Consider the following 12,254-nt stretch of genomic DNA (forward strand, 5'->3'; position numbering starts at 1 on the left):
AAGAGCATCATGGGCTGGACAGAGGCATCCCGCACATCTGTAGCAGATGTGCAGCTTGGTCTTCATGCGGGTCCCCCAACAGCTGGAGCGAGAATCTTACCCTGACTCTTGTTTGCCTGCCTGTGGATCCTGTTCCTCTTAACTGTCTAACGGCCTCGTCTGTCTGGCCTCAGTGGGAGAGGATGTAGCCAGTGGTGCTGTGACTTGAGGGGCCAGGGTGGGTTGGTACCCAGGGGGGAACCTTCCCCTTCTCGGAGGTGACTGGGAAAAAATATCATCCCCCCAAATAAAAAGTAAAACAAGAATTCATGGACTTAAAAGAATGAAAAGGTTTCCCTGGGACCCAGCAGTTCCGCCCCAAGGTATGATAGCATCAGACCATGTCCACCATATTCCTACTCAAACTGAAAATGGCAGAAGAAAGCTGAGCGCCCAGGAGCTGAGGAATACAGGCCCAGCGACACTTGTCCACATGGATGCCGCTTCTCTTGTTCCTATGACAAAGCCACTTCAGAGTCTATTTCAGCTCAAGGTTGGAGGGGATACAGTCCTCCAGGGCAGGGAAGCCATGGAGATGGGCATGGGAGGCAGCTGACCTCACTGCACCCTCAATTAGGAAGCAGGGAGAGAGAAACGCTGGGGCTCAGCCCCTTCTCTTTTGGATTCAGTGTCCAGCCCTCTGGCTGGGGTCCATATCCAAGTGGGCGTTCTGCACTTGGTGGAACCACCCTGTAATCCAGAGGTGGGTCTCCAGATGCAGAGCCATGGGTGGCAACCACCCACCTCACATCCCAGAATGAAGAATGTTCTGGGCTTAAAGGAGAAGCAGAGACCAACATAAATGTGGTACAAGAAAAATGACAAACAAGCCAAGTGAAAGAAAGTAGCTGCAGCAGGCCGCATGCGCAGTGCAGGGTGCAGTCTGTGGGAGGACAGAGTACAGAGGAGATCGAGGTGGAAGGGAGCGCAGAGGTGGGAAACCACTGCTGCTAGGCATGTGGTTTCTCTACAGGACGGGGAGGATGTGGGTATTGGACGTGGTGATAATTTCATGTGGGAGAATGTTGTATGATGAGGTCCCCGGGAAGGATAGGAAACAGTTGATTATCTTGTTACCTTCAGTATTAGGTAAAAGAGAGCCAAGAGTCCATTTGCCATGAGCATCTTTTTGGTCACTGAGAGTGGTGATTTGAATAGAGAAGCGGGGGGGTGAGGGGCGTCCACAGGATTGAGATGGGAGCTGCTATGGTTGAAGCCTGAAATGGGCTCATGTTTTGGATGCTTGGTCTCTGCTGGTACCACTGTTTGGGAAGGTGAGGCTTAGAAGTAAGGCATATATGTGCACATGTGTGTGTGTGGAGGGGAGGAGTTGCCTGTACCTCATCTCGGGGTCCTGTCACCTCTGTCAAAGACCAAGGTGCCATTTGCTATGCCTTCTGCCACTGTGACGGACTAAATCCATAGTGGGCCAAAACAAAATGTTCTTCCCCCTGAGCCCAAAATCCTTACTTAAGTGGAGTCTGTGAGGTACTGAAGTAACAGTGGCATACACGTGACCAATACAGCAACACCCCCACGGTACCCTCACTATGCACACACTTGCACACGTGTGTGCACATATACAGAAGAGAGAAAGACAGACAGTCAGACAGAGGCAGAAAGACAGAGAGAGGGAGGGAGGGAGTAGGAGAGAGAGAGAGAGACAGAGATAGAGAGAGTGTGAGCAAGCCCAGTCAATACCTTTTGAATCTCACCCACCCTCTCACTGGATAAGGCACAGTGAATAAGTGGCAGTGTGCACCCAGCGAGGGTGGCAGTGGCGGTGGCCAAACAGAAGCAGCCTGGGGATGGGAAAGGAAGAAGACAGAGCTCAAGGGAGTGCCAGGGAAGAGGAAAACCCTGGAAGACTGGAGCTCATTGGCTCTGGCCAGCATTGCACCGACTGCTTAGGTTTCTGTGGCTCAGCAAATGCGGACTACAGAACCATCTGAGTTCTAACGCTTAAGCCCACGAAAACGGCCCTCTAGGCAGGAGAGACCGATCAGATTCCCGTTGTCCTGAGCTACCCGCAGAGGCTCTGCGTGCAGTCGGCAAAGGTTCAAACAAGAACTCGGCAGGGGGGAGATTGAACACACACAGCCACAGGACATAAGAGTGACAGCCATGCAGAAACCTGAAGAAGCTGCAAGGAACAGGACATGGATGTCCCAGATCCGCCCTGGAGTCTCCTGCAAATCAGAACCTTGTCAACAACTTAAGAACGGATTTAAGAGCTTTGACTTCCACGACTGTAGGAGAATAAGTCTGATCTTCTGGCTTTGTTTGTTTGTTTGTTTGTTTTTAACGTCATCATGTTAGTAAAAAGTTGTTAAAGCAGCTGTAGTTAACTAATACAGCCCTTTATCGTATTTTTAACACAAATGTTGGTGTTAGTAGACAGCTTTGAGGAGGTCATTACGTCATCAGGATAGAGCCCTTGGGAGTGAGGTTATACACACACACACACACACACACACACACACACGACCCCAGAGAGTTCTTATCCTTGCTCCACAATGCAAGAACACCAGGCTAGCCCAAATAAGATCCTTCTCTGTCATAAATGCCTAATTTCCCCTTTACTTCCACCACATGATGACACCAGGCTAGCCCTGCTGTGTAATTTCTTTCTCTACGTAATGGTGGGCATGTTGAGACTCAGGGATCCTGAAGTGGCTAACTCACATGGGGACATCCCCTTCCCTAAACCCACTTTTATCTCATCACAAGTAAGGGTAGTTTTTCATAGGGAAGTTTGGGTCTAAATCTGATAAAACCATGAAGAAAATAAAAATTAGTTATAGCCCTCAGGAACAGCCAGCCGGCATTAATATTTTGTTTTCTAAATTTGTTCTTGAGTTCCCTGAAACTAAAATCACTTCTGACTCAAATCCCGAGCATTCCTTTCAATGCCATTATTAGAAACCAGCAATGATGACAAGCTAAATAATTAAAATCAACTGCTGTGCTGTCCTGAAGACACAAACAGCAGCCCCCGGGTCTCTAGATCACAGCAACAACTGTCAAATGAACTCGGCTCTTGACTGTAAGGAGAGGGGATGAGAAAATTAGTTGTGCAGGCTCCGCTATGGGTCTCCATAATCAGCCTCCCGGGTGAAGGCAGAGGGCCTGCCATTCACTCCCAGAATCCATATGACGAGTTGAGTGTGGCAGCACACACTGCAGTGCCCGATCCGGGCAGGAGGACATGAGTGGATCCCTGCGGCTTGTACAGGTCAGCCAGTTTAGCCTCATCACTGAGCCTCAAGGCCTAGTGAGAGAGCCGGCCTCAAAGAGTAAAGTGAAGGGTGATAGAGGAAGACACTGGACATCATCCTCCAGCCTCCAATTCATGCTCATGTGTGCAACACCACACCCACACCCACTCATGTACGCACCAAAAATATCTGCCCTTAGCCCACCTGGCAGCCAACACAGAAAGACAACTGAACTCTCAGCTCTTGACTAGCCCCTGCTCTCCTGGAATGGAGGTGGGAGCGAATGTACCTGCCTTTCCTGGTGCTAGAGTATGGAGTCGCCATGGACTGGGTTGGGGCTCCAGTATATGCTGTGATACTGGGCTGATAAAAGAACACGGTGGTGACCTTTCGGAAAGATGCCCCATTTAACAGGAAAGCACACAGATTTCAGCAGCTGAGTATACAATGGTGCACTGCCACATCAAAGGGAGACCCCACACACCCCTGCTGTCAGGACGCTCTGCCTTGCCTCCTCCCAAAGCATTGGAACCGGATGACTAAACTCATGAGCCAAGGTAACCTTTTTTCCCCTTTAACTTGATTTCTCTCTGGTGTTTTGTCACAGCGGTGACGGTAGCTAACAAAGGTCCACAATTTAAGTGAAGTCCTGGAAGATGGAGAAGCTTGGAGTCTCAGGGATTCATCTGTCCACACATGTAGGTTTTACACATTAACTCAAGTGCCTTGGGTAAGTACCAATGCCCTCAGGTGTGTGGTCACACTACAGAACACTCCAGAGCCAGGCCACCCATTAATAAGCTCTCTTGCTTCTTTCCACATTACAGTGCATTTTTTTTTTTAAAACAGAGTGTCATTCTCAGGATGTACAAAACTGAAGCAGCAAAGACAAAAACTTCAAAAAAAAATCAATTATCCATTAAGTCACTGTGGAAAGTCTATCTGAAAACCCAGAGACTTGGAGAATGTCAAAAGATGCACCTAAATTTTTAATAAACCATAAAGGATGGTGTTAAAAGAAGAGACCTTTTCAAAGGCGGCTGGCACTGGACAGGCTCTTAAAAATGACTCTTGTCAGAGAGCACATTCCACAACTGACAGGAACCGTGGGTGAGTTATCCACTTCAGGCGACAGCAGAAACCAAGAGACATGAGAAATGAACCTTGCCGGGGACTTCAGAGTTAGGTAATTTTGTTTTCCAGACAGGGTTTCATATAACTCAGGCTGGCTTCGGACTTGCTGTGTCGCTGAGCATGGCCTTGACCTCTTGATCCCCCTGCCTCTGCCTTCCAGCGTGCAGAGAGTACGCGGGTGGGTGTGCCACTGGGCCCGGTTTATGCAGTTCTGAGCATCAGCCTGAGGGCTTCATGCATATTAAACTACACCCCACCTCCGGAACAGCCCCCAGCCCCGGGAGTGTTATACTCTGTGTACTTAGGCCTTTGGTGATGTCCTACAGTGCTAAGGATTTAGAGGGCAGTCAGCTGCTGTCTCGGTTGCTTTTCTGTTGTTGTATAAAATGCCCCCACAAGAGCGGCCTCTGAGAAGGGCTTATCTGGGTTCGTAGTTTAAGAGCACATCTATCGAGGTGGCAGGGAACTCAAAGAGCAGGAGCTTGGAGTATCTGGTCACATAGACCCCCACCCCCACCCCAGCTCCACCCCCTTACAAGGAAGCCGAGAAGATTGTGGATTCTATTTAGCTACTTATCATATAGTCCAGGAGCCAGCCAGACAATGGTGCGCTTGTTGGCTTTCAGGGTGGGTCTCCCCACCTCAATGAAGCTAATAAACATAATCCCTTTCAAGCGTCCAGAGGCTAAATAACCCCTCATGGGTTTGTCTTCTCCGTGATCCCATTTGCTAACATGGAAAGTGCCGATAAGTCGCAGTTTCCCCCTGTAGTCAGACTCGAACCTGCGTACCCAGCCCTCTGCTCAGGATCTTCCCTGACTGATGGAAGCTAAGCCTCACTATCCACAGTTCAGCCCCCATCCTCTTAGCTCAGCTCCCACTTTCTTCCTAGAAGACCTTAACCACAACCCAACGCCTGCAACTGGTTACCTCACAGCCTTGGGGTTCCCCCTGGCCCATCTCCTCTCATACATCTTCGTCAGTCCATCTGCCCCAACCTTAACAGTCAGGAAGATAGCGTGGTTGTGCTATGTGTGGTAGAGGCTCCTCTGGAGGCAGCCTGGTACCCAGTGCATTGTTGGAAAGCCTGCTTTGTAGACATTTTCAAGTCCCTTGAAGAAACAAGCACTACTATGACATACCATAAGCCAGTATCCTCACTGGACCTGACTCTGAGTCCACTAGGTGGACCTTCATTCTTATTGGTTAACTAAAGGTCTTGAATGAGCAGTTATACCGTGGGCGACAGGAAGACATAGGTAACCCTGCTCCTGCAATGATTGGTATTTTACAGGCTGGAGGAGATTCATGAGTCCTCAGACTTCCAATGGGCAATTTAGAGTCTGTGGCTATCATGACTGGGGCCCCCAACACTGCAAACCCGGTTAGGTCTTTTTGAACTGTGTGCTGGGGTCCCGTATCTAAGACTCCACCTGAAGACAGGCTAAATTGGGAGCTGTAGGAAAATTAGCCACAAATGTCTGCATCTGACCCAGAAAGGGCTGAAGGGCCAAGAGGGAGATGGCAGAGAGATGGGCAATGAGGAAAACTCTAAGAAAAGCAACCTATGCAAGATTACATGAATCAAATTGCTTTAACTACAATGGAAATTACCAGAGAAACACGTCTCTCTCCTCCCGGAGAAAAAAGCCCAGCTTAAAAGTGATCTGGTGCAGTCTTTTTGGTAGATTCCATATGTACCAGACTATAATAACGCAGACAAGGCTTCTTTGCACAAATAAAAGTTACCAAGTTCCCACGAGGGATAACCCCATTCTGCTTGTGTTCTCTGCCTCGGCAAAACTGAAGCCGGGAGACAGTGGAGTAACAGCCGCATGGGCCTTAAGAGAAAACACCGTCACTCTAGAGAGCCTTGGCCAGCTGCACCGACGGTCCTGTCACAGACACCAGACGGGATCAACGAACTCTGTGGATTTGGAAAACAAATCGCCTAGGACAGCTCCCGGGGAAGGCAACTGTGCATGCTCAAATTTCAGCAAAAGATGGGTAGGAATGATTAACAACCCAAGACTGACAAAGTCATGGTTGAAAGACCTGAGAAGCCTGGCCCACACAATGGCCCCCATCTGTCAAATGCTCAGAAGGCCCAAGCATGGTACGGCGATGTGCATGCTTCATTTAAGTCTCAAAAGAAACCGTTGGCATATTAGTCCTATGTCAGTGATGAGAAAACCGAACAGTATTTAGAGATAACCTCGTCAGTGGGTAGCCGAGCTAGAATCCCACACTGTGTCCCCAGCAGCTTGGGACCCTTCATGTTTATTTTTGTGGTAGCCTTGTTGTTTGTTATTTTAAGCTTATCCATGTCTTCCAGTTGCTCTAGAAGAAACAGAATTTCTTTCATTTAATAGTATTTGTTTAAAAGATAGTATCTTTTAAATAAAGCACCAGTAAGTCTCCTGCCACTAAGTTACATCCAAAGACATTTAATAAGTTACTCTGTAATATAAGGAAGAGGTCTCTACAAAGAGGGCATATGTGTGAAACGTTTGTTAATCAAGGCAGAACTTTATATTGTTTTCTAGGTATATGCACAGTGGCGTGCATGTTTGTGGGTGTACATGTTTGTGTGTGGGTCTGCATATGTGTAAGTTTGTATAAAAGCTAGAGATCAGCCTTAGGTGTTGTTTCTCAGCTCTGTCTATTTAATTTTTGGTAACAACGTCATCTCTCGCTGTCCTATAACTCACCAAGTCAGTGTATCTCAACCTGTGCACGGCTCACCACCCCTTTGCGGGGGGTGGGGGGGATGACCCTTTCACAGGAGACGCCTAAGACCATTGGGAAACACAGATATTTACATTGCAATTCAATACAATAGCAAAATTAGTTACGACATAGCGATGAAAATAAGTTTATGGTTGGGGTCATCACAACATGAGGAACTGCACTAAAGGGTCACAGTACTAGGAAGGTTGTGAACCACTGCACCAAATAAGATAATTTGATGAGCTGATAAGCCCTGAAGGTCTTCCTGTCCCTGCCTCCCCAGTGCTGAGTTGACAGTCATATGCCACCACGTCCATCTCTCTCACTTGGGTTCTGTGGGTGAAACTCACACTTGCATACCCAACCCTTCACAGACTGAACTATCCCCCAAGTCCCCGAATTCAACGTCTCTTAAAAACCATCAGTTAGCACTGGAGACCTCCAGTTCTCTATCCTAGCAATCACGGAGGTTACGGAACAATGCTCCACACAATCTGGGACCAAATAGAAAGAAAGGGACCCCTGGATCAAAACAGCAGAGGCCGTGTAAAGGAACTGGAATGGAGCAGCGGGACTTGCAAAGATCGCTGTGGAATGAATCACCCATAGCATAGAGTGGCCTCCGCTGCCCTCCAAATAGGACTCAGGTCACGGCGGACTCTTGTCAGCTGCACAGCTGTGTGGACACCGGATGCCTCAGTCCTCAGGCAGGTGGCAAACAGCCCCAGGACCAGTGCTTACCTGGAATGTTGTGTATGGTGATGGCCAGGATGAGCAAAGCAATCCTCCTCCAGCTGCTCCCCCCAGGCTGCCCTGAGCTCCCGTGCATCGATCCTGAGGGGGCCACGCCCTCTGCGAGGTCAGTAGCTGCCACCTTCTTCCTCTGGTATACCTCGCCATTCTCACGCTTGTCTGTGCAGAAAGGAGGATGGAGAGAGAGGGGCAGTAAAAATGTGTATGCATACTTCTGGACAAGCAGCAGCAAGAGGAAGCTTCCAAGCCAGGGACCACCCTACATCTAGACGGCCGTGGACCAAGAATCTCTTGATGGCTCTGCCACTCCTTCACACAGCCATTCAGCAAGCACTCAGGAGCCAGACGGTCTGGGCCTGGAGTCTTGGTTCTAAGAAGGGTGAAGATTCAGATTCCATATAAAAAGAGGGACCTAGAGGACTGGTAAGGAGCAGAGATTATAGATAGAATCACGTCATCATTTCTATTTCATGACCTGGCCACACAACAACTGAGTGATGCTCGCTAACCAAGTATTTCACTGTGCTGTACTATCGCTCCCTGATTGGAGACAATGTAGCATGGAAACCGTTCCGGGGGGGGGGGGGTTGGGGGGGAATGGATGGTGGTGGCTGGGGGTGGGGTGGGGGTTATCAGAAGGGAGAGACGTCTTGGGTGAACAGACGCTGTTGACTCATAGGCACAGGCCATGTTAAGCATCAACACTGGAGCCCCACGTGAGTGGCAAAGCTTTCCCTGGGTGAGTCCCAGAGGAAAGGCAAGGCGTTCCTGGAGTCTGAGTGTGAATGTGGACAGTGTGTGAAGGAAATGTTCACCAAAGCTCCTCCTATCCCACTCCCCAAGATAATGGCCTGAAGACTGCCCCCCTACAGACTCCTACTTGGTTAGTTCAACCTGCTTTCTTGTCCAGACAGACAGACAGACAGACAGACAGAAATACATGGCAGCCCATGTCCTGAGGACTGCTTAGGGTCTAAGGTCATAGACTGACCATCTGAAAATTCCCACTTTGATTTGATTAGCAGGCATGTTGATTCTTGTTCTCAATTTCAGTCCTTGGGAGGCTGAGGCAGAAGGATAGGCTGGGATACATAAAAGTGTTTCAAAAAAAAAAAGTTCTCCTGGTTTGGACTAGAGTGCTGATGTTTCTTAGACAGACTGTCATCTTAACAGTGTTTCTTAATGCATGGCTTAAAGGTCCATTGTCCCCAGGTTGTCTGTTTATTCCAAATGGATATTTGTAGGTAAATGTGATAGCAAGAACAAGAATTGTGGGCTTGGTAGACACAGACCTAATAAGAACCTAGAGCGTCTTGGGCAGAGCCTGAGAGCTAAGAGTATGGCAGCCACACACTGCACTTTGGGCTCACCCTCTCTGGAGAATTGCAATGACATTGATTATTCTAGTTCATTTCTGTAGCTGTGATAAAATACTCTGACAAAAGGACATCTTATGAGAGAAAGGGGTTATTTTAGCTCACAATTCCAGGTGATAGTCCTTATTACACCACGGCAGGAATTTAAAGAGCTAGTTACTGAATATCCAGTCAAGGGCAGAGAGCAAGGAGTGTACATGTGCTCCCTTGCTTGGGCTCAGCTCTAATTTACCACCCTAATACAGTTCTAGATGCCTGCCTAGGGCATGGTGCCGCCCACAGTGGAGTGTGTCTTCCCACAACAAGTAATTAAGGCAATTCCTCACAGACATGCCTACTGCCAGCCCAAAGTTGACAGTCCTTCTTTGAGACTCTCTTCCTGAGTGATTCTAGATGATGCTGTGTTGGCAATCAAAGCAGATGCTGCTGTTGCTATTTCGTGGTTCTGAAGGTGGAGTGCAGAGGCTTTGCCCTCGTTGATAAGGATCTGATAGCGAGCAGCACCGTGCCCACCTACAGCAGATTGTGAACCCACCTTACCCTCACATGTGTCCAGGTTTGGGGGATCCCTAACTGTGGGAGATGGTAGAAGGCTTACACTCTGGGACTCTGGGGACAACACCATGGCCCATGCCCTTGACTGAGGGTGACAGGGACCGTCAACATTCATCCTTCCCGTCACCACTCGGGGAACTTCTTTCCAAAAGTGGGAAATTCCTGCTATGGAGATGAAAGCAGGGCAAGACCTTCCTCAAATCCAGTTTCAGGGGTAAGGGTGCTGATGAGATGGTTCAGTGGGTAGAAGCACTTGCCAACTAAGCCTGGCAACCTGGATTTGATGTCTAGAACCCATGGTGGAAGAGGACAACCAACTCCTTAGAGCTGTTCTCTAACCTCCAGGCTGTGGCCTCTGAGCCCGACCTCACAGCTGCCACAAGCTAATAATAAATGAGATACAATTTAAAATAGAAACACAGAACACCTGTTGGGGTCTCCTGACCTCTTGCTGTGTGTACATATTTGATTTAATACCTCCTTTGTCACACCTGGCTACTATGGTTTGTCTCAACTTCTGGGATGCTGGCCCTGAAGAACAGAGTCCCATGGGGCTGGAGAGATAATTCTGCCCTTCAAAGGATTCAAGTGTGGTTGCCAGTACCCCAATCATGTGGGTAACTTCCTGTAACCCCAGCTCCAGGCGATCCAGTGCCCTCTTCTGGACTCTGCAGGCAACCACACTCATAGAGACACATGCATAGATATAGATAGATATAGATATAGATTAGATATAGATATATTAATCTTTTTTAAAAGAGAAAGAAAGCAGTGGAGAGACAAGGGAAGGGAAGAGGAGTGGAGAGAATGAAAGAAAGGAGGGCTGGGCAGGGGAGAGGAGGGGAGGGGAATGAAGCGGGGAAGGGAAGGAGGGCCTTATACTGATCCTTCACAGTGCTTAACGCATAGCTGGCCTCTAGAGAACGCATCTCAGTGGGACAGCAGCTCTTCCTGGGCAACCCTTGGAGTTCAATTCAGGCTATGTGGTATCCACACTGTATGAAAGAGTGAGCATGTGTGTGTGTGTGTGTGTGTGTGTGTGTGTGTGTGCACAGAGCAATGTTCCTATCCCATTGGTCCCATCTTCAATGCCAGACATATTAGGTAGGCTCCCTGAATGTATGCATAGGTGTTTCTGTGTGTACAAGACCGGAAGTAGTTTTATACACCTATGTTAATAACATCTAGATGACCCAGGCTGCAGAGGCTGGTCAAGAGTTCTCAGAATTCCAAGCTCCCCGTCTAGAGGCATGTGGGGAGTGGGTGTGACAGCAGTCCCAAGATGGTGCCTGGGACTGCACCTAAGTCTTATGACTTGCACCCAACTTCCTCATACACCTGAAAATAAGCCACAGTCATTGTGAGAACTGCGAAGGTGCGCCATGATGCAAGATCGGACCATATGACGAGTGATGATTCTGGCCAATGGACTGGGCTGATGGGGCATGGTTGAGAGGTTATATAAGGAATTGTGATTGGGGGCGGAGATATACACACAAGGGAGATATACATACACACACACAAGAGACTATTCCTAGAGAGAGATTCATGCATGCATGTTGAAAGGTTCCTGAATAAACTGCTTTGAGAAGAACGTAGTGTCGTCCCTCCTTTCTGCTGGTCAGAATCAGGAGCGACAGAGGCACAAGGGGACAGCTTGAGTGCTGTCCATGTGTGCAGTACCTGCTTCCCTGCTTCCTCTTCCCTGACACCAAGGCTGGAGTTCTCTCTTCCCTGCACTCCGGTAGATGACACTGGGTGAGCACAGACCTGGAGCCATGGGCTGAGCAAATGGTTGTCTGCTGCCAGGGACACAGCTGCCCCGGTAACATGACAAGCTCTGACATCCTCCCCGTGGTGGCGCGGAGCCATCTTGATCAGCAACCACAATGTAAGTCACCATCCACGCCGCAGCCAAACATGCACAGATGGCGTGGGAGCATGGCTGTGTCCTCAAGGATTCGAGACCCATCTAGGGAGGTGAATGTGGAGTTAGCCTCCTCTTTTGTAGACCATGGGCCCTGCCACAGGAGGCCACAGATGGTCTGTGGTCCCTGAGAGGGCTGGTTGGATCCAGTGGGCCCAGTGATGGAATCTCAGACCTCCCACGAATACAGCAATGCTAATTGACAGATCACCAGCCACGAAAGAGCATGACTAAAAACCCCCAGATCTCACCGGAGGAGAGTTCATTATGATAACACAACAGGCAAGTGCTTACCTACTGAGCGCACACAGCTCCAAATCCCTGAGAAAGGTCTTATTTCTAAGGCCCTGTTATGAAACACAATAATGAGCGGCCAGGGATGCAGAGTGACTGTGTACTGTGTGCTAATGAACAGCATCGGTGAGCAAAACGGAGGTATAGGGGAAGGGGGCTGACGGGGAAAGGCTCACTCGGGATAGCTAACAGTCTGCACGTGTGAGGCTCTGAGTTCGGACCCCCTGA

The 12,254-nt window shown here is 49.0% G+C and overlaps 1 protein-coding gene across 31 annotated transcripts in view; it reads right to left on the reverse strand.

Moving 5' to 3' along the window:
* Slc39a11 (solute carrier family 39 (metal ion transporter), member 11) overlaps positions 1–12,254 on the reverse strand; it is a 405,350-nt gene that overhangs the window by 117,015 nt on the left and 276,081 nt on the right. For 30 of the 31 annotated variants that reach the window (XM_030246280.1, XM_011249239.3, XM_011249237.3 and 27 more), the window contains one exon: positions 7,863–8,033. The exons of the other annotated variant lie outside the window; for it this stretch is intronic. In XM_030246280.1, the coding sequence (XP_030102140.1) occupies positions 7,863–8,033 (171 nt within the window). The remainder of the gene's footprint in view (positions 1–7,862; positions 8,034–12,254) is intronic. 31 annotated transcript variants of the gene reach the window in all.

Source organism: Mus musculus, chromosome 11 (assembly GCF_000001635.26).
Source record: "Mus musculus strain C57BL/6J chromosome 11, GRCm38.p6 C57BL/6J".
In the NCBI taxonomy this organism is placed as follows: Eukaryota; Metazoa; Chordata; class Mammalia; order Rodentia; family Muridae; genus Mus; species Mus musculus.